Source organism: Mizuhopecten yessoensis, unplaced genomic scaffold (assembly GCF_002113885.1).
Source record: "Mizuhopecten yessoensis strain PY_sf001 unplaced genomic scaffold, ASM211388v2 scaffold10651, whole genome shotgun sequence".
Lineage (NCBI taxonomy): Eukaryota > Metazoa > Mollusca > Bivalvia > Pectinida > Pectinidae > Mizuhopecten > Mizuhopecten yessoensis.
In genome coordinates, this window is record NW_018408653.1 from 1,444,903 (window position 1) to 1,467,358 (window position 22,456).

Genomic DNA, 22,456 nt, shown 5'->3' on the forward strand with positions numbered 1-22,456 from the left:
TCCGAGGGTACCCCACGAGTAAAGACATGTCAGTCTGGCTATCTCAGTATATTACACGGGTTTAGAAGGCCAGTCTGGTTATCTCAGTGTACCGAGAGATCTCCAGACAGGTTATTCTGTTAATCCCAAGTACCAACAGGGTACAGAAAAGTCAGTGTTGATATCCTTAAGTACCACACGAGTAAAGGCAGGTCAGTGTGGATATATCTCGGAATCAAACGAGAACCGACAAGTCAGATATTTTTGGGTACCACACGAGTACAAACAAGTCAGTCTGGATATCTCTCGGTACCACACGAGTACAGAGTGGTCAGTGTGGATATCTTGGAACCACACGAGTACAGACAAATCAGTCTGGATATCTCTCGGTACCACACGAGTACAGAGTGGTCAGTGTGGATATCTAGGAACCACACGATTACAGACAAGTCAGTCTGGATATTTTGGGTACCACACGAGTACAGACAAATCAGACTGGATATCTAGGAACCACACGAGTACAGACATGTCAGTCTGGAGATCTCTCGGTACCACACGAGCACAAAGAGGTCAGTGTGGTTATCCAAGGGTACCACACGAGTACAGACATGCCAGTCTGGATATCTCTAGGAACTACATGAGTACAGACAACTCAATGTGCACATCTCTAGGTACATGTACTATAATGAGTACAGACAGGACAGTGTCGATTTATCTTGGTACCACACAAGTACAGATATATCACTGTGGATATATCTGGGTACCACATACTTACACAAATATAACTATTACCATATCCCTTGATGTAAATAACAATAATAAATCATTTGTTCCGTTCCGTTAACTGTTCTAGCTGTTGTCTGTTCCAACTTTTAACTGGTTTCAATTTTATTCACCAATTATTAAGTAACTTTGTGGTAATTACGTTAATTGCTCCTAATAAAATGTTGTTGTCATTTGAAGACTATATGCATATAACATATATGAAAAGCAATAAAGAACACTTACGATTTAATTATGCTTCCACATCAATACAAAGGTAATGTAAACTACACGCAATTTTTTCATGAATATCCTAAATTATTACTGATATACATCTTTGTCTGTACTCATCACACTTAAGTTACAGATGTGTTCAGCGGTTAGTACATCACAGTTAACAATATTGTACTGAATTAACAATGGAGGTATTCATGAGACAGACGCAACATCTTTCTGATATATTTATTCAGCGTTCCTACTCTAAACGAAAGGATAGTGTACATATGTTGCAGTATTTATGATAATAAATATAATCGAATTTTTGATGCCTTAAAACATAAAAGAACTTATTGTGCACTTTAAAAACATGGGTAAAGCAAATGGACTTGTGTAGTGTGACTTCAAAACCATTGGTTAAACACATGGACGAATGGATTGTGACTTCAAAAAACACGGGTAAAACGTTTGGACAAATGCATGACTGCTATCTCTATTTCCATAGCAAAGTGGATAGAGGTAACGGTTGAATTTGATACGACAATACAATAAATAATGTAATATTCATCTATATTAACATACACATTTGTAAACACTATTTAACATCACGCATGTCGACTGATTTGCTTATCATCACACCAAAGCGAGGCACCGCTATTTCCACGTTATGTTAACTGATTATTTATGACTAAACTTCCGGTACGTCAGATCAAAGTCGCCGCTCATAGACCGCTGAATAGCTTTATGAATGTGTTATTTTAAACTTAAAAGCCATGTGTAGACTATCAGTTCCAATCAGTAAAATAAATATGTTGGTTTCAGTCGTTGAAGTTATGTGATTTTATAAATCGAACAGTTATTCGTGACTTTAATGTGTTGTTGATTTTATTCAATTGTCCACAGTATTAGTTTAATCGCTCTCGCAATTTTTTGTAAAGACCGCAAATAAAAAATGATTTATGGAAATATTGATACAACGTCGTAAGTTGAAACATTTGCAAAGTCGTTTTGAAATCGATAAGTTATTGTCAAATCTATATGAGTCATAATTGCCTTAAAGGAAAAGTGAAAATATGAAAAGGAATTATTCATATAAAAAACTTCAAAACCTTAAAAACAACGGACACATATATCATTGTTTGAGGAAGTTTCGTAGCCATTTTACCGTAACCATGTCGAGGATATAATGATTAATTAAATTATCTGCGCTGTATGTTGGGTAATTACAGGCAAATTGAAGGCTTTCTATTTACTTTACCAAATTTCTATTTGTTATCGGTGTACACAAACAATACATTTCTGATATACAACCCACACTTTTTAGGTCACCTGAGCTTTAACGTCGTCCGTTAACATTTTACATTTTCAACTTAAGCTGAAATACTGTCAAAGGGATTTCATTGATACTTCATGGAAATGTTACTGACAACTCCCTGACCAAGTGTTGTTAATTTTTGGGTCGATAATAATTCCAATATGGCCGCCACGGCCGCCATGTTGAAAAACTATTTCAAATTTAAAGTCAAGTTCTACTGGGCCGATTTAACTGAAACATCGTAGGAATTATCAACTTATGGTCTTGACAAAGTGTTTTTATTTTTCGGGTCGATCAGAAATCCAATAAGGCCGCCATGGCCGGCCATTTTTAAATACTATTTCAAACTTTTAGTCAAGTTCTAATAGGCCGATTTAACTGAATATCGGTCTAGGAATGATCAACTCGTGGTCCTGACAAACTTAACATTGTACTTTACCTTTATTTACTCAAATTTTGGTAGGGTTGATTGACTCCACTTCATATTACAACAACAAAAATTAATACCGTAGGACTCAGGTTACCGTTTAGGGGATCTTCCATTTATTTGCTATATTTTTCTATTTAATTTCCTTCACTGTTTTATTTTTACACTCATGTATAGACACAAAATTTGAAAGAGGTCTCGTGAAACATGAATTATAATTTATATATATGATCATTATTTTTCCATATAGATATTTTATGTGTCATTAATTAAAAATTAATGCACCTTGGTAAAACAGGACCTGCAGAGCACATTAGCTCCAGCCGTTGAATATATGAAAATATTTTATATAAATTATCAACCCAGCAATTTTTATTCCCTACTGATATCAACGCGTGTATTTCCCCTAGGTTATAGATAACAGCGCTAACTAGGAAAAAATCGTACCATTCAAGCGACTGTTCAGATTTATCAAAATTGGATGTGATATATTTTTCATAGTATAATATTTCTATATGTCAACCAACAAGTGAATAACAGGGTATGTAAATGAGGAGCGAATTTTGTCGTTATATATTTCAAATCCACTTTGCAAATCCAGAGTCAATTTTCATTGGGTAACTATTAAAGACTGACGTCATACGCATTGTTTCTTTATTGGCGCACAGTTAAGCAGGGGGTCTATTATATCTCTGAAGGGGTAAACTTATATATGTTAATTAGCATAAGTTGTAGGATTACATTCTTAAACGCCATAAATAATGCTACCTACAAGGTATTAATATGTATATACACACACTACTTATGCAATATCTTATCGAAGTGGTCTACCACAAGGGTAGAAGTAAACTTGTGAACTCGAGCACCCAAACACTCAAGTCGATGGTCCGTTATAGATAACCTTCAACCAATGACCAAGTGTCTCTGATATGGAGTCTGTGGGATTGATGGCATCACCGTTATAAAGCGTGCAGGTATAAGCTACATTTTCTCCTATACTTGACAGGTACAAACACAGAGGACCTTATCCACCAAGCCACCTCAACACCCAATTAAGACCTCCACATCTGCCTCTCCAACAAACCAAAGGTCGCTCGATTCAAGGTCATCCGAGGGATGTATCGATATAGCCAATGTAAGTACCGCCTTTATCTAATATAGTATATACATGTAAATTGTTAGTTCTGAGTTATCGGCAAACAAAGGCTGTATTAGCATAGCTAAAACATGTCTATGTCTGTCCGAAGGACAGTTTGCTTAACCTCAATGATAAAACGACATGTTAGAGCCATCCACAATAAATGACAGAGCGAACATATTTATAAGATGCTTAAGAAAGTCGTTATTATATTAACCTCGTGTATAATATACTAGTTAGAACAATGACACAGGCTTTTGCTGTGATGGAAATGAATACGAGTTTCAAGGTTTGATATGTCAAGCTGACAATACTTGTATAAAAGTTGACGTGGTCTTGAAGGCTAATCAATCGATATTCATTGACTTTGGGACGGTTTACAAAGTTGACCCACCCAACATAGTCAACTGTGGAATAATTTTAGTCTATACAATGCAAGTCACCGGATGGTCTAAAAGAGGATAGACAATGGATAGAATAGAAAACAATCTGACCGGGAGACTTAAGGATATCACTTCGTTTCATTATATTTGCTGCTGCAAATAATGTGTAAGTAAACATAACTGTTGACTGATTATATAAAAATAATGAAATAATGATTTTCTGGCATCAATGTATGTTCCGTTGTTAATATTAATGGCTGCATCACATATCCCCAATGTTTAAATATGAGGCAAAAAATCTTTAAAAATGTGTCGGGCTCCTGTTATTAATATACCGCAATATTTTAATATGAAGATATATGACGTAGGTAGGATTTTTTATACGAATTGGTTCCGGGTTTTTCAACTGTGAAGGAGGTCATAACATATTATCATGAACGATTTATGAGGTTGGTCACAGCATTCCATTACCATAACTTGTCCGCCAGACATGACGCAAACCATTGTATACTTTATACTCTAATGCATTTTAGTCGTTTTGATAAAGCTAATCAATGTCTGTATACTTCATTTCTACGCTAGTGTCAAGTTCAGGGAAAACATTAATATTTAAACTATGCTATTATATACGATATGCGAAAATAAATAGATTGCGACAATACAAACACAACTTTAAAAACTCTATGTATCACAGACCCCACAGCCAGTCAGGTTTAATCCTTGTCTGTTCATTTATTACATTGAACACTTTATGTAAATTTAGTTGTTGCATTAAACAAAGTATGCATTGTGAAATGACCAAAAACACAAATGAACTTTTAAATTTTTATCATTGTAATTCTCATTTTGATTATGGCTAACTTTACACACCAATCGCCGGTATCGTTCTTTGTTCCTTCATACATAAATATCAGGAACAAGAAATATACATAAATCAATTCCAAAGACGGACTGTGTGGGACCCGGGCCTCATTATTTATTTTCAGTGTCATGAGGGATGGTTATTTTCGTGATGTAACACTATATCACATAAGCATCATAATGTTGAACATTTTCCAAAACGTTCGTCTGTTACTACTTATAACCAATAACGACGACATTGATCAGTTCTATATTTAGCTAATAATTCCCTACTGACCGATTGACCAAATGAGGTAAAAGTAATGTAATCCGACATTGAAAAGGTAATAGAATTATCGATAATTTGCATCGGCCACCATTTGTGTGTTGACCCCTTTCGGTACACCTGGTTTGGTGACGTCTTTTGACGGAAGCGTGATGTGTTCCTTTGATGTTGGGATCTACTAAGTACCCGTTATTGTCTATCCATTTGTTTAGGTGTTAACTGAATACCTGATTTTGTCTTCCTTTTTGTCTTAGTATCTCTTTAACTGTCGTCGTTGACCTTAATATCGAACTTGAGTTCCATTTAAGTTTTTCATGGACGACGTGGGATATATAATTATAAATATACCACTGCATCATGAATATTTTATCATTTATTTTTTTTACTTAATACTAACTAATACGGAAAATTTCTTGAATCTGATATCAATTCGGCTCCTTATAATCAACGTGCTATAATATGCTGATCAAGGCGAGTTGGGCACCGAACTACACAGAACACTACATATTTCTGCCGAATTGCTAAGTGCTGATTCTAATAACATATTAGCCTGGGGTATCCAGAAGTCCATGTTTCTACAAATTAGTACAACCAATTCGTATCAGACTATCTTTACATGCATGCTCCTCTGTTGGCGTACATTTTCGGTTACGAAACTTGAATAGAAAAGTAAATCAGGTCACTTAAAAAGTCCGGAATAAAAACACAAATCCTGATTGTTTTCTTTAACGATTTCCCCCCTTGTCCCTGTAAGTACCAGTATTGAGATTCCTTATTCGGTTTTGTAAGTTTAACAGATTATCGTGACCACAATGGGGCTGGAAATGTTATCCTAAAGAAAATGAGGTCATCTGTGGCGTAACATATATATTGTCAATTACAAGAATCGGACAAGGTTTTTTTACGCTAGACTCTAAAAACTTTTAATCACTTCATTTGTCGGGAAATTATTACTTGTCAGCGTCATGTTTTATACTTCATAATACGTTTATATTTGGTAGTTATGACTTATATAACCCAACAACTGTTATAGCCTTAAGATATCCCTCACTGGTTTGGATTTGATTTAAACCTGCTGCACCACACTGCGTCGTATGAGTGGGCTTTCTTTGTTTTCTTGTCTGTGCATGGATGTGCAGCAACGCTTATGGTGCCAGTAGTTCACCTCTCTTTGTTATTCTTTCTTATCGGCGATATCTTAGACATTTTTTTTATTAACCAACTATAAGATTAATTGACGAGGTGGATTATCAAGCATTGAGGTTGGACTTTAATTCGACAACTGAATAGCGCCTTTATCTAAAGACGCCACCGTCATCATGTCGATGACACCGCAAAACTTAAAATAAAATGGCATATAATCAAAAAAATATCTTTCATATAACGTGTTGAATAAACTTAATAATTCTGTGTCCGAAAAATATATTATACGTAGTTTCAATAACTCATAGGAAAGCCATTTACATTTAAACATGCTTTATATCTAAAAGTAGTCTAAAATTTAGTATGAAATTGTGCATTCTTCGGTTAAGCATAATATGAACCTCAACTGTTTTCATCATCTTATTTTCATGAAACGAATTACGGTAATTTTACTTCAACTGTTTGGAACAGAATTTAATATGATATATATTAGATAGGAAATAAGCGTTATGGCTGGTTAACTGTAACTTCGATTGGAACTTCGCTTTTCATGGCGAATATTGTAGCATAATCGGCGCGTTCAATATTCCACAAGTTCTTTCATTGGATGATCTCATTATTTGATTTCCTATTTGATGAATCAAACAGCATTTGATCTCCAGGGTTTGTATTATTGAACAGGTTATTATTTTCACAAGTTCTTTTTAAGCTCTATTGGTTTGGTGATACATATAACAACGTAGTTTAAACAGGAAAATATTTCTATGTGATTTATAGGAAAATAAAATAATTGTTGCGTCAATATTCTATTGCATGATAATACTAAACAAGCAATATTCGGTTTTTTAATATTGTTCTTCCAAAGTATTCTCATTTTGCTGCTATTGATAAATCGTTTAAGTGTTTGTACAGAGAAAACATTTATGAATCATCAAAAGGGAAAAAAAAGTTAACTAAATGAAGTAACCAATTGAGTACGCGAGCAGGGCATTAGGTACATAGAACAAGTGTTAATGTATCTGACCTCTGTTACCGCAAACGACAAACTGCACATATGAAAAGAGATATTCAATATTTGTTTGACAATCCCGTCTTATAGTTCAAACTGCTGTGTAAAGTTGAGATGAAGGTGTAAAATGACACCTTCTGTATTGTAGCAATGTATAATTTAGCCTTACTTGCAGTTTTTGTCCGCAGTGTTCAGACGGTGATTACATATAATTGAGGTTTAAATAAGTGGAAATCGTTCCGGATAATATTGATATAGACTGTACATAATTTTGGCATGAATACGACATCCCGATGGTCTATTGACCGTTGTTTATTAAGCGGCTTATACCCCGATCATGTAGATCACACATACAGGACCGTACCCTTGTAATTACTCACTCCCAGACATCCCCGACACTATGAGTCAAAGGTTTGATTTATACTTGTTATAAATACTGAAATCAGTAGGTAGCATTAGTTGACATATGAAAGTATGTTGGAGATTGTTATTATTACCTTGTTATAGTAGATGGATTTCAATTGGGAACACTACCTATTAGGATATCTCCTCTGAAGATAGGTCGATCTGCCATTTCTATGTAGGTTTATAGTGGATACGCGGCACGAGGATCGATAGCAGGTATATATGTACTGTCATTTTCAGTAGTACGAATTCTGTTATGCTCTGCTGGTTTAAAGTGAAAACACGTTTCATTTAAAAATCGGCTGAATTGTGTAGTTTTTCTTATTATGTCTTGTACAATGGTCCGGGTGAATTTCATTCAGAACGCTTCCCATTGGTAATAACCATGTTTGCTAGTTATGGCTATTACCGCTTGGTAAGGCAGGCATGCACTGAACGTATGGTTCCACATGCTTCAGAGGGCAACTGATGATGTAGCGGCGCGTTTGAATGTAGAAACATAATTTCCAGTAATTGTGATACCTTGTATAGTTATCAGAGCTGAATCGGATTGGTAGTTTGCCAACTTTTGGAGATTAAGATATTATACGTTGTAGAATAGGACGGTTGAATGGTGAAATTATGTTCATATATCGAGATTAACCTTTATTGGTTGAACAGGTACCGAAGGGAGAGGTCATGTTATAAAATAGATATTCATTTACAACAACAGGATGCAATTCTGAAGTGAATAGCCATTGAACTAATGTGGACAATACTATGTGGACAAGGTTTATTTAAGACAAGATTAATCGAAAATTAACCGAGTAACCTGACAAAGAAAGGAGGAAGGGAGTGATATATCTGCAGCCGTATGAAGTTGTTTTGAAGTAGAGAATTTATTTATTCTGTGTGTTTACAGGAATTGCAGCTACTTGACAAGACATTCGTGAGGAATGTCCAAGAGCAGTTAGCTAATGATGCAATATCCGAGCAATCCCTGGAAGCTTTAGTCCTGGAACACATGAGGAAAACGTCCGTCATCCGCGTTCAGGCCATTACAGTAGGCCCCGCACCACTTACTCGAACCAGAAGTCTCAACGATGCCGTGGAAGGATACAGAAGCCAAAACACATCCGCCGGAAGTACCATCAGCCGGAGGAGTGAACCAGACTTCCGTAAATACACGTTATCTTCACCTGAGTATGAGGATCTCTGGGGCTCCAATGATAAACTCAACAATAACCGGGTGGTAAGTACTTTGTATTTTTCGTAATCCAATATTTTATTTGCACTTTTCCAGTTAATAACGAGCATGCTTTAATATTTGCAGGTAGTACTGGACGCGTAAAGCTTTTTAAGGTTTTATAACATATTGTAGACGACTTAAATACCTAATGGACTAAGGATCTGTGATATCCTGCTACCACCGAAACATCTAAATAGCCTGGCTGTATAAGGGAAATATTTAATGAACAAGTTGGTATATGCTCATGAAATAGTAATACTGTGCATCTTGTACACATGACATTTCTCTTAAGAACAACAGTGAAAATATTAATTACTGATATTTTACAGAATAGAATTCAATCGTGTATGGACGTAAAAATATGATTATATGATTTTATTTTTAAACGATAGCAAAGAAACAGAGATAAAACTGTATGTGGTTTTGATGATCTTGTTCCAAATCTTGTAAGCAAGAAACTCAATACATGTCAGAAGACAGACAACACAACAATGTTTTAGGTTACTAATCTATGATAATTCGACAGTGTTAATCTGGTTTATGATTCATGATGATAAACCATGAATTACATTATGTTTTATAAATAATCTGGATTAAGTTTTAAAACATTTGGCAAAGTTTCAAGTCGTATTGCGACCATTGTTGATTTCTGTTGTTATACATTACACAATCACAACACTACAACACGAAAAAATAAGGTAAAACGCCATTCATAAATATAACAATGTCATTTGACAAGAGCAGAAAAAAATCGACGTACATAAGTCCTTTTCCTTTTATGTTTTATTTAAAGTCTCCGAATAGAAATAGAGGTTGTGTATGTGAAAAGTTCGCGACAGCGCCGCGGTTATTTTCGTTAATTACACTGAGTACTTTTATTATTATTGAAGGTAAAAGTACGTCCAATATTCTAAGTCATTATTCACAAACGTCACACACATCTAGTAATTTCCTATTTCTGTATCTAATAATAGTGGAAATATTTAAGTGATGTGTGTATTTGACTGTTTATAAATGAGAAATCATCTACATGATCCTGTACAAAATGTCCTGCATTCTGTAATTGTATTACCTAAGTGATATATAATTACAATACATTACTCAGAATGAAATAACCCTCTTCTCTGAACGTGGATAAGGTTTTATCAAATAAAATGTAATATCTGAAAAATCATAACTTCTTCTTTATGAATAATTTCTGTAATTGAAATGCATATCATATTACATCGACATGTACACTATTGTAACATTTTAGACCACAGAGTCAATCTAACCCAGTATTACAGCATACGAGTTAAGCCTATGTGCGAATATTAGCTTATTGAGCCGTGCAGTTAATGTTACAGCCGTGTTTGATATAATGTTTCTGATCGAGACTCCGGTGGTCTAACCAAACAATAGCTACATATTTTATGGACCGGTCGGTCGTTTATATACAACTATCTGAATACCGCTGTTGAAACTCTAACATCGATCAGCTGTTTAGAACTCGCATTCATGTATTCTGATATTAAAAATACTTTATATACGTATTCGAATCCAGATTCTCTAAAATTCAATATTTAAAATTCCATGTCATGTCAAACCATTCAGATGTCAAATTTTACGTCTAACCTGCGATAAATGGCAGGGTTTGCACCTACCAACAAACGAATGTATGTATCTAAAAGGCTGATATAAAATGCAATTTAGCTCACAAGGGTTGTACCGTACGATAACGTCTACTGCCATAGTCAGTTAACAGCATTAAGGAGACATGTACATATGTTGTCGGATAGATAAAGAACTCTTCGCTGGAAACATGTGTTACTGTTGCTTTCACATTTTATTTCCCAAATGAAGATATGCAGTTATATACATTTTCATTACATATGCTACAATATTGATTTTATAATGCTGTACTTAAAGAGGCGAGATAGCAATATTTATGTAAATCATTTGCTTGGGTGTCAATTCCATTTATAGATCAACAATAAACACAGCATCTTAAAAGCAGACTCCATAGACAGCATTATAATGGCTGACCTGCTTTCTAATTGTAGTAAATATTGAACAAATTCCCGCTTGTTGTAACAACATTGGAAGATTAAATGTATTCAAGATTCATTGTGGTCATAAATTATGTTCGTCCAATATTTGGGTCATTTATACAAAGTCGTGTACATGTTTATCTGGGAGAAAAAGGCAATAACGATAACTCTTCATGATGGAGTTGTCAACCATTGTTTGTCCTTGGAACTAGCACAGAGGTATCCTGGTGCAATTTTTTAAATGAACTAGTCTTTGCACTAGAAATCCGGTGACGTGGAACATGTGTGTCGCAGTTGATGTAAATAATTCACTTCTTCAGTTATTGATCCAATCACAGAAGTATGCTGGATGTACTTGTTCTTCAACAGTATTACACGTACAATTCTAACACAGTCTCAACAGCTTTATATAGTTACAAAGTCGAAATATGTATCATGAAATATTTATAAAGGTATATTTTTAACAAATTTGATCAATTTCTAATGATAATTTTCTACTTCTTTTGATCTGTGGCGTGTACTGTTACATCAAATGGGTATTTGTGCATATTTGGTATAGACGTAGCGGAGGATACCGGCCCATTGAACCTTAACAATTGAACCTAACGTAGTTATCTCTAAGGCGAGCATTTCATTATGATGGCCTATAAGCGATATGATAATCATGTACAATACCCACACTACCTAGCTGTATGCGAACGTTTATTAACATGTTTGTATTAACTGATAGTCTGACCTAGAAATGAATATGTTTATGTCTAATATATTTACAACACAATAGATTACAAATAATAGTATTTTTATTGCTGTATCTACAAACCCCGAAGTGATCGATATCTTCACAATGAAATATATTTCGGTCAAAAGATAAAACAGCTCTCGATTTTAAACATTATTTGATATAGATAGTCATGCTAAGATGTACGATAAACGGTGTCATTATAGATATTAGACCTAATAGATCTACCGAACAATACCGTTAAAAATCCTCCGAAATGGGGATCCCAACCTATTGTTACTAGAGATCTTATCAGGTTAACCATGATATACAGACCGGTTCTACTAAAGAATAATTTAATATTGATGACGAATGACGAATAATTAAACATGAATGCAATTTAGAGCTAAGTTTAGTGAATCTGTTTTCGTGATTATAAGCTGTGTTGGCTTGAACGCTGTTGAAGGGCTGTCATTCTAGACCTGTACTAGTGTACTGTTCCGACTCACCGATTAGAACTCTAACGATTGTGGGAGGTAAATTACATTGCACGACATAAATACAAGTGTTCTGTTAAACTTCTGTGATTCATTCACAAATGTAATGTAACTGTGCTTCTACGCATGAATGGTGTTACATTCTTTACGCGAAGTAAATTGGAAAACAAAGAAAGAATAAATGTGAGAACTATAACGAAAGTACACACATTTGAACAGCTCAAACACTAAAAATAACATATAGTTAACAATCATACAGACTAACATATGACCTCACCATCATATTAGGTGTGTATGATAACAAAGGATTTAAGACTTATTATTTTGGGATTGATCTGTAAGTTAATCCAACATGGAAACTACCAGAATATGTATTAATTTCTTCCCTGGTAATTCCACTTTCGTTTAAATTAAAACTTAAAACGAAAACAATTCATACTTATTACTTAGCTATTGTTTCGTTTCATTATAACGTCATAAATCATTTCTCATGAATATTTATAAGTAAAATGTCACTGGGGTGGTGTACGTTTGATGCCTATCTGGTCCACACTAAAAGCGTTTAATTACCTTGATTGCCATACGTTTTAAATTGTCGATACTGATTGCTTTTGTTAAAAAACAATAGAATCCGTGGAACTAAATATTTGTTCTCTAAGTACACGAATAGTTACTCCTACTCCATTCAATATAGAATTGATCTGTAAAACAAATACCGTCCATACATTAGTTTTTTAACCACTAAATAGGTCACATGGTCAAAGCAGTAATTGAATGCTGAGTAGCACAGTCTGTAAATGAACATTAATATGCCAAGGTCATTCTAATGGACGTCGAATTTAACGTCGTTTTGGAAAAAATGCGATTTTACCAAAGATAGTTCATAAGAGAAATGTTGAAATATTGTTTTAAAGAGTAGTAGGTCTACGTAAACATTACCTATAAAATGAAAAAATCCAAATTTGGGGTCTGATTTTGTCCTTCTATGTTAACATTTCTGCATTTGCTGTCTATTATTTACTTTATTAAAAAGGTTGTTTTCTGTATGTAAACATAAAAAATTCACAAAGATGAGAAAGCAATATCAATATGTGATCTGACTGATTATATAAACGTAAATCTACAAACGAAAAGGTGCAGCCCATGGCGGTATCACTGGTGATATATATAGCGCATCATCGGCGTGGTGGTATTACGTGCGTGTTAATCGGTTTAGCTGTAAGAGCAAATATTTAGCATCGCATTAAACAGGTGGAAACTGTACTGCAAAGTAAGCATTGTATGAGACTGCAAACACCAGTGACGAAAGTGTAAACAAGGGATTATCTGACGGACTGTCTCTGTCACGTAATCGGTTAAAGAATACTACGCATAACAACGCTGTTAAAAAACATTACGGGGATATCAGTAAAAATAAGGAAAAATATTTAAACCCTTTGATATTATTTTAGTTTTTTTCCTACCAAAGAACCCAAAGACAATCCTCCAATTATAAATAAATGGTTTCCATTTTAAGCTTAAGATGTTTTAAAAATATCATATATAAAGTATATGTAATTATATTAATAGAGTTTCATACCATGGCCACCTTTACTATTGTACATGATACAACAGGTATAGTAGTTGCTTATTTAAGCAAATTAAAATGTACGAGAAAAAGTACAGTGAATCGCTTGGATATATACATACATATTACATATTATATATATTCGTTATATAGATCTTAGACTTTATTGTTAATTTATCGCATGAAGCGCGTACGAAAGTTCTTTTGAAGTACAGTATTACGTTGAAAATGATTAAAATCTGCTTCATCATTGGACAGCGTAATTAAAGGCTTTATTATACCTTGATATCAATATTCATATATTGCTTTATGAATCCATAACCCACTTTTCATACCTGGGAGAGTGAAATCGTATATGTTGTATACAATCGCTGTGTTCCGGGTAACTTATTAAAATCTGGCGCTCTTTGTTCATACGTCACAGAATGCGGGGGTCCAGGGTTACACAAGGGAAGGTTAGACACCTCCCCAGCATAAACGATGTATATCTTAGAGTCAGATTGAAGTAGGAGGCGTCCTGAAATGGAGTGCCCCTCTTAACAAAGAAGAAATGGCCCACTATTGTGCATTGTAAATTAGGCGAAAATGTAATTTATGGCGATATAGTCCTGAGTGAAGTGTATGAGTCTGGGTTTAAAGGACCCCACACTTAGGTGCTACTCACTATTTTTAAACAAATAACGGATGGATGACTTTAATTGAAAGTTTATCAGCCGCGCGCACGTGTCTCTATAAAAGGAAGGGATATGTCCTGTGTTGGATTACTTTCGATGTAATAGGTTGAGAATGAACACAATGTAAACAACTTAGTTTCACATCAACTGTGTTGAACATGCTTTGGTTCTTACAACGAGAAGAAGATATATAGTACATCAATACTTCAAATTTCAATTAAACATAAAATTGGTGTTTGTGGAATTAGCATTCTAAGACTATGGCTTGTGAAGTTCTAATGATGCCGGTAAGTAAGATCAATTCTAAATATAGCTTATCACAATAAATCAATGGAATTAGAAACTTGTTAACATGTCAAAACCGTTTCCGAAAATACGTGTGGTTATGAAAACATTAAGTGTTTTTTACCCATTGACCAATATATTTAAGATACAAGCGTCACGAATTTTTACAGCCTGATGGCAAAGTTTACTTTAGTATTTAGCTTGTAATTTGACATGTACATGTTCAATATAAGTGCGACAACTACACGTTTCTACAGTTGGATCAATATCGTGTTTACAGGTCAGTGTTGTCCTTTTATAAAGCACAATTACATTCGTATATACACACGCATAAATGTACTTGGATTTTTCATGGTTGGTGTTAAACCGAATTTGATCCAGCTTAAGTGTAGCTAGATGGTCGCCTCATACAAGTAATCCCGATTAATAACACAATACTCAATATGAATTTTAATACTATTTCATATTTACATGTTCCACAAAAGAGGGGTCATCTGAAGTCCACCGTCACATTAATTCTTAAATTCAAATATAATAACGGTATTAAAAGCTGGGTATATTTGAAAGTGTTTAACTGATATTCACTCCACACAGGTGGTAGTTGATCAGAGTTTGTATATCTGAAGTTCAAATAATTCCAGAAATTGGCTTGAACTCATATTTGACCGTTTTCCATTAGCGTGAACTGAAAACACAGATTTTCACTCTATTCATTATACCTGCTTTGGAGAATCAAATACATTTCATAATTACCTACGAGCATCAATTAAATTAAGCGTAAGATGTGGAACCCTTATAAAAAACAACTTATACTTCGTCATAACAGTTGGATGTATGCAAATCGTACGAGGACAGTGTTGTTGGCTTCGTCGATGTTAGTCTAGGTAATATCATATTATTAACATAAAACTATACATTTTATAGGTATTTAATTATGCTCTCAGCATCACAGGTTATCAGAGAAAGCGTAATTGACCCTTTCTATCCAGGGCATGGTATCATTACATTTGTTATTTAAATATTTATTGGTTTCAAGGGCTTTTATTTATGTCTTTTGCTCTTAATCCAACTTTACAGCTGATTACATTTGTGAATTATAGCTGTACTTTTGAGGAGAACTTTGTCGTCAATGTTTAGTGATTCGTCAGCACGGGCCTGTCCTTGATTTTATGTTACCTTGCTTACCATAAAGTCGATATTGCTGGCATTTTAAAGTGTTTTTAACTGTTCTAATGACAAAATCGTATACTTTGCCATTATCAAATTGAATAGGCGTCCATACCTTCGGCATTTTAATGTATTGTTTAACGACATTAATCTTTTGTGTTATGATAATAAGCTCCGCTTAAACACGCTAAGCGGTTAAAGTTGAATACAAAAGCCGTTAGTAGGATATCGATATTTCCAACGTTATACGATATTTTATAGATGTTGAAAGCGCCCCCGCAAAGTGTCAGTTACTTCAAGTTTTGCGGTCTACATGTTCAAAGCTTTGAGGACAATATAAATTATAATATGTGTTATATAATCATTCTGTATGATGTTTGTTAACTGTTGACAAGTGCCCATTGCATGTCCATTCTATTCTGCTGTAGCCCATTTTTTAATCAGAAAAAAATCTAAGCAATCCTACATCTTCATGATTTATAGGCATAATCTATATCCATTGACAGTATTTTGTTGACAGGCATTATTGTCTCTTTTCCTTTTTCAAGCTTAACAAAATCGACACTTAGCTTGTTATTTTACGATGCTCTTATCCCGTTTCAGAGCTCCGCGCGTAGAAATGCTCCCCGCGCAGTGACGTCGAGGCGGCGGTCGGGGCAGACGCAAGTGCATGGTCTCTCTCATATGGAGCCACTCTCTGAGGGTGTGGAAGAGAACACTATGCCAAAGGTTGAAGAGGTAAGCGCAAAGTAGAATGCAACGGAAGAACATCGTGCGTTCGCTAAAATAAATAGTAATTCGTGTATATGAGTTGACATGTATGTGAATTGAGGAGTATATGAATGCGAAAGTATATGAATTAAAATGAACAGGAACAAAGTTTCAAATCTGCTTGAAATGTGGACTGTATCCATATTTGTTGATAAATTTTAATGTACAAAATGGACCGTAATATGATAGGGATATTACGTGTTGACACAGAACCCTATAGAACACCCACGTTATATTATTTATTTATTACAGATATGGGAAGTATCAATGGCACGTTATTATCATAGAGTCATAGGGAGAAATGGTTTATTTCATGTTACATGCATGGCCATTGTATTCCTTTACGCCTGTGGTGCATGGCCATTTCAGAGTAATCGACGTAGACCAAGTTCGAAATGTAGACTAGATGAAGTTTAAATTGAAAATGATAGCTTAAAATATGCAACAAGTAATGATGGCAGGGCAAACCTGAAAAGTGTAATCAATATGTTTCAAGGATGAGTATTTCTCTTTGAGACGTGATCAAGTGTTTGAATTGTATCTACTTGGTTTACAGATCGAGGGAAAGCTCAGCGTGAAGAGTCGGCCGGACAGTGGTATAGCTGTCAGTATGTCCTCGGGCAGTTACTCCAGTTACTCAAGTTCGGAGGTCGCCAAAGAAACGGACGATATCGATGAAGCATGCATCACAGAGTCTTCCGAAATGAGAGATAGACTCGGGAAGGTAAGACAGAAATTATCTCATATTTAAAGATGTTGATATGGAAACAATTATGAACTCCATCATCATGTATGACTTACGAAACAAAGGCATAGCCAAAGTTGAAGCATAAGCATAGCTCATCCCTTATGTTACCTTGACGACATGAAAACAAATGTCATGTTCTGATAATAAATCGGAAGGATCTAGTCGAATGTTGAGATGAAACCTATCATCGACAATGATAACATATTTAATTGTTCTGCTACAGGTCAATGCCGACTTACATAACGACATAAAAAGTTTGGCTGCTGCTATAACGAAGGGTATGACGTCACAGCAACACAAGGCGCATGCGCTGTACTACTGGTTGACAAACCTTGGAATTGCCAAATATGCAAGATCCAACAAGGGAAAGAACACACCTTCGGGGAAACTAAAACAGCTAGTGGACAAGAAAATATCGTATGCCCAGCTGTATATTGATTTATGCAAGTAAGTAACCATTGTTTTACACATCTTGTCATGATCAAGTGCATGTACTTGTGTTCGGAGTTTTACAATAATTTAAAACACAGCTGATAAAACGATGGGTGTCAAGAAGAATTAATACAATGCCTTGGGCCATATTTCTTGACAACAATAAGATATTATGGAGAGCATAACAATGGAGTTGATCTCTCAGTAGAGTACAACAAATATTATTTTGATTCTGAGGGAGCTCCAATATAAGTTGGCACGTGTAATGAGCAGGTGGAATACTACAGACTATAGGCTCAATATCTCTATGGAAACGTATGTGTTACTTATATAATCACAGAAACTATTCACTTGTTTTATCTATAATATTAATATAACGTAATTAGCGATATAAAACGTTTTAATTGCATTAACAAAAGTATAAAGTATTGGTTAAGTCTTGATAAAAACGATGACACGATTTGTTAATCTTACTAAAAAAAGTATTAACGAAGTATACATTATATTTGTTATAGAGCGACTGGAGTGAAATGTGAAAAAATAGACGGTTATGTAAAGAACAAAGATTTCTTGCCTGGAAACACAGTACAAACTTCCAAATGTCAGCATACATGGAACGCGATCTACCTGGACGGTCAGTACAGGTTTGTAGACCCTGCCTACGGAGCACGACGAGAGAAGTTCTTCATGGATCACTACTTCCTCACTTCACCAGATGAGTTCATCCTATCGCACTTTCCAAAAGACAAGAAATGGCATTTAATGAACAACCCCATATCGTTGGAGGTGTTCGAAGAAACAGTGAAGACATGGCCTGCGATGTTCCACTTCAACATCCGGCCGCTGAACATGAAAGCTGTCATTAGAACGTATGACGGTAAACTGAGCATCACTGTTTTGTTACAAAACGTGGCAGTTATTCCGCAGCTCGATTACTCTGGCCCTGGTCCAGAGATAGATTCTGACTCCCTGGTAGATTGTATTGACGAGGAGATCAGAGACAATGAGAACGCGGAGACGTTTCACATCTCCCTGCCAAGGGAGGGCAACTACTATTTCACCCTCCTCGGGCACGTGCTGGAGGACGAGGTTGACGTACCAGTGTTTCAGTACCGTATCGAGTACAAAGACGAATTATTATGAGACAATGCTCTGTGATTTTATCTTGCGAATGATTCAGGTGAGTTTGTAGGACAATTTGTATACAGCTCAACATGTTGTGACTGACCATGTGCTGCAGTGGGCGAAGCCTATTAAAGCTACGCGTCTCTGCAGTTTCATCAGGGCGAAACAAAATGTATAAAATACATCGACAGTCGGCTCCTACGCCTTAGTCTTATCATACGAACGAACATATTTCAGTATTGCAAGCATAAGGATATGCATTAAGGTTTGTTGCTTCGTTATGTCATGGAGAAGCGATGCCATGAAAAACTTGTTTCTGCGACCTCAAGTCTAAAACAGGCATGTTATGGTATGGTAAATACTATTTCTATTTCTTGAAAAGGGGTTTATTTTATGGATACTATGTTTTATATAAGGTTCCTTAATTTTAAGTCCGTCAGTAGAATTATATGGATGTATTTGGATTTTCGGAATGGCTCTGAACCCGATGGCGTTTTTTCTTCCGTAAGAATCGTATACAAGTATTCTGTTGAGGGGTTCAGCGATGACTGTGAGAAGATGTTTTATAAATAGAAGTGTGCTCAACGTATAATCGTCTCCTTACCGTAGACCTAGTCTCAATCACCATCGTCATCATATCATCATCATCATTATCATATCATCATCATCATCATCATCATCATCATCATCATCATTATCAGTATTATCATCATCATCTAAGTTATTTTCGCGCATATCAGTTGAAACAGTTTCTTTTGAATACATTTGTTATGTCCTTAACATCAAGAGCTTTTGAAAAGTTTTTACTGAAGATACATTATATTATAAGATAACATGGTTTCTTATTTATGCCAATTGCAGGGTACTACTGCTGATGTTTCAAGTTGTAACGATGGATGTAAAAACCAATTCATGTATCTCCAAAAAACACTGGCCTCAGTACAACTTGGTCTTCATTATTCATATACATTTTCATAATATTTTAGATGCCATATGATATGAATGTTTTGAATGACTGGATTTAATGAGAGCTAGAGAGTGTGTATTTATTACTGTCATACCTGATGTCAAAGTGCTAAACGAAAATATATATTGCAAGAATGTGATAGCCGAACGTTTCTGCGCCTGTGCGTAATTGGTGCCATGCAATTTCATTTATACTTGTTTTCATATTATACTGTTATGTCACTGTATACAGCTTTGATGACGCGCAGTGTTGTTTTAGCAATGAGTTATTCACGAAGTGTCGACGTCGCGGGTTTGATATTTTAGGGTATGAAGTGTTACTTGACTAGAAAGTTTCGATGTCATGTTGAATTTGTTGCTTTACCTCTCCGCAAAATCCGTGAAAATAACACTGCTGCGGAAAAACTGTATGTACAGTATCAGGGACGGTCTTGTTATCGTTAAATCAGAATACCAATTCAGTATTGTTCAATATTTATTAATATTCCATTATTATCAATTTTGTTTCGTTAACGAGTTTCAAAAAAGGTTAAATCATGTTAGTTTTTGTTTCAACTGTGATGCAACCTTGCTAAATTCTCGTTATTTTATGCATACAATTAATAGTGACAATTGTAAAAATGACAAAATTTGTTCATAGATTAAAGTTTCTTTCATATGTATTTTGATATCTGATACATAGAAAAATTGTTAATTAGATATTGATGCGAATGAAAATTGATTAATATCTCCAAATTATTCATATTCTGATGTCATGACATCATAGATACATAGTATGAACATTACAAATCACTATTGTACATTCACGTGTGAAATCAAGTTAAAAATCATACAACACACATTTTTGATTCATATCAATACACCGTTGTTTGCATGCTCAAAACATATACCTCGTATATCCTGTTTTTGGATGAAATATCATAATCAAATAATCTAATTTGTTATTTCTGTTTGAAGTCTAACATAACGTTTTGCTTTAATATATATATATATATATAAATATGTTATAGCGTACAATTTTTAGTTACACTGGTCCCTTCGTAATTGTTATTGCGTGTTTGATAGAATGTTATACAGGTAACAGGTGTTGTGTCTGAATCAAAATTCCTTCTCTGTATCCACATATCAAAATTCCTCTTCATATGGAATTACAAATCCAATTATTTTTTCAAAATCTGTTAATTGTTTTCTGGACTCAAAACCGCTCCCTCCCAATCCAATATTCGGATTCACAACAGACTTTTCTCTATCTAAGCTCTGTCACTTTAAAGACTGAAGATACGGACTTGTACTTTGAAAATCTTTGAGAAGATGTCTAAAATAGAAACCTGTTGAGAAAAAACACCTAAGTACAAACAATCAGAACTCGTTCTCTTAAATTCCGATATTAGTTATTGGTCTAAACTAGGATAGCAAAAATTCAAGCCTCTTTTGATTTCTCGAAAAAACTGTTGAGATAGCGAAGTTCTCACCTAGCATTATTTGTAAATATTGGCAAGTACCGGTTTGTTTTATTTTTTTACATTTTAACAATAAATGGTGGAAATAACTTTGTACATGTCGGTAATTTATAATTTGGAAAATATGCAAAACAGACCAGTATTTTAACATAAATCTATCTACAATCAAATATCAAACACGAACAGGCAAGCAAAATGGCCTGATGCGTTGGATTTTATTATTGTAGCCGAGCTTGGTGCATCTTTATTGTTGGGACATCAGTCTGAGATTTAAGTTGAATGCTATGAATGAAAACAACAGATTTTGTGTTCTTGGAATAATCTTTACTTATTCTATCATTATTAATTGCTCCTTAATGTAGATTTCTTTTCTGTTCAACCATAAAAAGTTATGATCAATAGTGTCTTTTCCCTATTGGATATATGCGATTAGTGACTGTGATATTTCAAGTTTATGTGTTTGATTCTTACACAGTTTTTCACAAAGCAACAAATGTTCCACATACGTAAACTAAAGTGGGTTATTACAATGAAAATAATTAAAGATTATTCAGGATACACAATTGGGATCCGTTCTCATAAACTGTGATACATGAGTTGAATATTTTAGCATACTATTTATTGTGAATAAATTATATTTATGATATGTTGTTGCTTTAATAAACATTATTTTGTGTAAAATTAAAAATTTGAAGTTTGTTTTATTTTTAACCACAATTGGCACTGTGTATGAGTTGCTGGCAAAATGTCGGGGAGATGACAATGAGGTATTCCTCGGAGTGGTGTTTTTTGAACGCCAGCTCATTCGACAAGGTATTTCAAATATCAGTTTAGACATATTTGGATATAACAAAACAAAAAGAGATTGGATGAAGATTTAGCTTT

General features: G+C 34.7%; 1 protein-coding gene across 4 annotated transcripts in view; it reads left to right on the forward strand.

Annotated features, from left to right (window-relative positions):
- The window catches only part of LOC110461716, a 74,399-nt gene extending 52,667 nt beyond the window's left edge, over positions 1 to 21,732 (forward strand). For all 4 annotated transcript variants that reach the window (XM_021515339.1, XM_021515338.1, XM_021515341.1 and 1 more), the window contains exons 7-12: positions 3,706 to 3,834; positions 8,805 to 9,134; positions 16,673 to 16,807; positions 17,397 to 17,564; positions 17,812 to 18,035; positions 18,536 to 21,732. In XM_021515339.1, the coding sequence (XP_021371014.1) occupies positions 3,706 to 3,834; positions 8,805 to 9,134; positions 16,673 to 16,807; positions 17,397 to 17,564; positions 17,812 to 18,035; positions 18,536 to 19,163 (1,614 nt within the window). In that variant the 3' untranslated portion in view covers positions 19,164 to 21,732. The remainder of the gene's footprint in view (positions 1 to 3,705; positions 3,835 to 8,804; positions 9,135 to 16,672; positions 16,808 to 17,396; positions 17,565 to 17,811; positions 18,036 to 18,535) is intronic.
- The last annotated feature ends 724 nt before the right edge of the window (positions 21,733 to 22,456 follow it).